Below are 4,313 nucleotides of genomic sequence, written 5' to 3' on the forward strand. Positions count from 1 at the left end.
ACAAAAATTTCTGAGTATGGTGGAGATGGGGAGTATGATGCTCAAATAATTAGGCTTCAGATATCTGTTACCTACGACTTCCCCCACCACTCAATTAGATTGAACCAGTTTGCCAAAGAATTGCTAACCTTCATGTGGTATTCAGTTGATTTTTGTTGTTGCTAGTTGGTTGGTTTTTTATCACATGAGACAGTAAAAGCTGTCTTTATGTCCTACCTATTAAAACTTTAGGACTTTAACTCCTTTTCTCCTTTTTTTCTCCCCAAACTTAAGGCCACTAGTATGATTAAGAGAACTCACTATGTTCAGTGTAATGTATTAGGTAATATAGAAAGCTCTGATGAAAATAACACTGCTGGATGGATGGAGGCTTCACTTACTGGATGGATGGAGGCTTCACTTCAGCTCTTTTGTCTGCCACCCTTTAATATAGGTTTGCCAATTTTGGATCTCACAATATCAACAGACCAAGTTCTAACCAGCAGTTAACAGCAGCTTTCCCAGCACCTCTAAAATGATTAGTCATTTTATCTTGTGTAAAGGCTGTTTGGATCTGAGCACACAAAGTTAGTAAGCCTATCACTAATGAAGGATGATCTTACTTTCACATTTGGTAATTGATATTTATTTTCTTTACAGCCTTTCTGAAAAATACATGGGAGTGGTCATCTCAGTCTTATATCAGAGTTTGGCAAATTTTTTCCCTAAAGACAATGCAGTAAATAAATAGGCTTTGTGGTTCATAGGTCTCTACAAATGTAGTTCAAAGCAACAATAGTGAATATGTTAAACAAATGAGCATGGCTGTGTTCTGATAACACTGTGTTTGTGGGCCCTGAAATAGGAATTTTATAATTTTCGTTTTGAAATTTTCTCAACCAATTAAAAATGTAAAAAACATTCTTACTATAAAAGGTGGGATTCAACTTTTGAGTCGCCAGCATCAGTTTTATATCATTTCCCAATTTGAGCACTGAGCAGAAATTGAAAGTAATGTCACATGTTTGAAAATTCCTCAAAACTATGTTTTAAAACATAGTATTAGAGGCCCCAACCAAAGGCATATTCCGATTGCCCTGGTAATGTAATTTGGGGATGGGAATCCACATTTTAAAAAAGCTGTTTCAGGGAAATTCTGAAGTGTATTTTCTCTATAACTTGGAAAAACATTAACTCTAATTCTGCTAGAGTCAGGTTCAGTTAACTTAGAGGTGATAATAGCAGATTTCCCCCTTAGATAGGGTAGGGGCTGTGAAAGAAGACACAAAGAGAAGTATGATCAGGTTGTTTCAAAAGAACGTGAGGGATAAGGAGGAAATGGTTACCATCTGTAGTACAGAGAACTTTTTCAGATATGAAATGGATCTGAATTATGGTGATGAATCATGTTTAATACAATGAACCTTTTTTTTTAACTGAACACAGTGCTGACAATACTTGGGAACCTGAAGAAAATTTAGATTGTCCAGAGTTAATTGAAGCATTTCTAAATTCTCAAAAAGCTGGTAAAGAAAAAGATGGTACAAAAAGAAAATCTTTATCCGACAGTGAGTCTGATGATAGCAAATCAAAGAAGAAAAGAGATGCTGTAAGTATAAAATATTACCCACTAAACTGACTTTTTGTAAAAGGTTGATTGCTTGATTTTTTAAATATTTTTAGGATACTTTAAAAGCCTTTTCTAAATGCTTGATATTTGAGACAATACTTGGGAAAAAGGATAGGCATGGTTTTAGCTTATATTTTATAAATGTACAGTTAAGTGCTTATACCACTTAAAGTGGTGTGCTAGTGTTATTTTGGGTAGATTCATGGATATGGTCCCCAATCACACAATTTTCTGTGATCCAAGACTAGCAGTCGTAAGTACAAAGAAAACTATCATTGCATGATAGAAATCTCTTGTAATACAGCAAAAACAATCCACATAGCACTTCCCGATTGTAGATAATTAGTGGCCTTGACCACCAGGAAGTACTTTGGCATGTGATATTTGTATCATCAAAGTATTGACAAACAATATGTTGATTTTGAAGTATATAGTCTTTGATAATACATTGTTTTTATGTTTTATCGGCATGAATTGAGTCAGTTGGTTTATTCACTACATGTGTATTTTGATCTGGTCTTTGCTTCACTGGTGTCTCTGTGGCTTTGGGCAAATCTCATAACGCCTTGCTTCCACCCTCAACTTCAAAACAAATTATACTTGACCTGCCTACTGGCCTAGAATGGCAATTTGGGAAAGGGTCTTTGTCCTGAATTAGTATGTAGGCTTGGGGAATAAACCTACAGTAGAGATATTGATTGATAATGTCTTTGAATTTAAAATTTGATCATTTGAACTAGATGGCAAGTACTTTTACAGATAGTCCATTAAATCTTCATGACATCTCTGTTAAGATTATAGGTATTATCCCCATTTTACAGATGAGAAACAGGTTGGCTACAAATTTGGTTCTGGATGCTTTAGCAGCCAAAGCAAAACAGTGTTAAGAATCAGTATACAGTAATCCCTTCATATCCATGGTTTCAGTTACCTGTGGTCAACTGAGGTCTGAAAATACTAAATTTCCCCAACCTTTGACATTGTCTGTTCCTGACATCCAGCCATTGACATCATCGTGGCTCAATGATCCAGGATCACCGGAAACAGATGATCCTCCTTCTGAGGTATCATCAGAAGGTCAATAGTAGCCTGATGCTACATCACAATGCCTACGTCTTTCATCTCATCACATAGGCATTTTATCTCACATCACAAAATATTTTGAGAGAGACACCATATTCATGTAACTTATATATTGTTGTAATTGTTCTATAATTAGTTTATCTCTTACTGTGCCCAGTTTATAAGTTAAACTTTATTATAGGTATGTATGTATAGGGAAAAAAAATTTTAGGGTTTAGTGCTATCTGCAGTTTCAGGCATTCACTGGGGGCCTTGGAATGTATACTCTGCAGATAGGGGGGCCTGCTGTACATAATTTAAAAGTCAGCCACATGCTCAACTGAAGCAATAACAATAGTTATTGAGATATCCTGTATTTAGCCCTTACATTGTGCCAAGGAGTATTCTAAATAATAACTTAATTTGCATTTCAGATACTGTGAAATGTCTGAGAGATAGTGTAATTATTCCTATTTTATAGATAGGAATAAAATAGGAACGACAAAGAGGTTAACTTGCCCAGAGCCACACAGCTAGTAAAGGTTAGAACCATCGTTCTAACCACCCCAGGTAATCTGACTCCAGAGCCTTGGATATTGATGTAAAAGGCCAGTAGGGAGAAAGGATTTGCTGATCTAACCAGTACTTAAATTTTTTTAGTCTCCAGAACATTATTGAGGGTAACAAATAACTTTTGTTTATATGGGTTCTACCTATCAATAACTGTAGTAGTTAAAATAGAAATTTCTAAGATATTTGTGTATTGAGCTAAGAATGGCAAAACCTGTTTTATTCAAACTTTTCATGAAAAAGTGTGAAGAATGGCATTTTACAGTTTTGCAAATCTTTCCAGTGTCTGGGCTTAATAGAAGACACTTTGTATTTGATTTGTTGTGTTGTGTTTGGTGAAAGTATATGAAGGTAATCTAAAGTCACATACATGAAAAGAGGGAACCTTACAGATAATAGACACTCCCAAAAGATCCCAGGGATTCCCGGGAGTCCTAAAAGACCATACTTTGAGAATCGCTGGTTTATACTAAGTATTTTATAAGGTTTTCTGTAATTCAAATTGATTATAATACTGATTAGTCTGAGTTTTAAAGTTTTTACTATTTTATTGTTTGTGTTTTTGCATGTGCTTTAAATTTGTGGGTAATTTAGACTAATTCCTGAAAGTAATTTGAAATGTTAGTTTTCAAAGATTTATAATTATTAATTGATTACAGTTACCAGAAATAAAGGGATTAATTTGTCTCTTATGATTCAGAATACTTTTAGATATTCAGGTTTGTTTTTTTCTGCATTTAAGGTTAATGGAAATTAAGATGTGTTGTAGTACTAAATATGGGCTCTGCTTTAGTCATTTCTGTTTCACTATTAGAAGGTTTTTATTTAAAAGCTACATATGAAGAAAAATTGGAACTTAATATATTCGTTTGCTGTTTGGAAAAATGAATGGAAACGTTCATGTAGTAATCATTTAACCTCTCAACAGGCTGACAAACCAAGAGGCTTTGCCAGAGGTCTTGATCCTGAACGAATAATTGGTGCCACAGACAGCAGTGGAGAATTAATGTTCCTCATGAAGTGGTAAGTGTATGGGCGATGGCTGTTAACGTTATAAAGTACAAATTGATGG

The 4,313-nt window shown here is 34.7% G+C and overlaps 1 protein-coding gene across 4 annotated transcripts in view; it reads left to right on the top strand.

The window, feature by feature from the left end:
- The window catches only part of CBX3 (chromobox 3), an 11,980-nt gene extending 7,673 nt beyond the window's left edge, over positions 1-4,307 (top strand). For all 4 annotated transcript variants that reach the window (XM_023531500.1, XM_023531502.1, XM_011361681.2 and 1 more), the window contains exons 4-5: positions 1,426-1,588; positions 4,170-4,307. In XM_023531500.1, the coding sequence (XP_023387268.1) occupies positions 1,426-1,588; positions 4,170-4,268 (262 nt within the window). In that variant the 3' untranslated portion in view covers positions 4,269-4,307. The remainder of the gene's footprint in view (positions 1-1,425; positions 1,589-4,169) is intronic.
- The last annotated feature ends 6 nt before the right edge of the window (positions 4,308-4,313 follow it).

This window comes from Pteropus vampyrus, unplaced genomic scaffold (assembly GCF_000151845.1).
Source record: "Pteropus vampyrus isolate Shadow unplaced genomic scaffold, Pvam_2.0 Scaffold69, whole genome shotgun sequence".
NCBI classification, from domain to species: domain Eukaryota; kingdom Metazoa; phylum Chordata; class Mammalia; order Chiroptera; family Pteropodidae; genus Pteropus; species Pteropus vampyrus.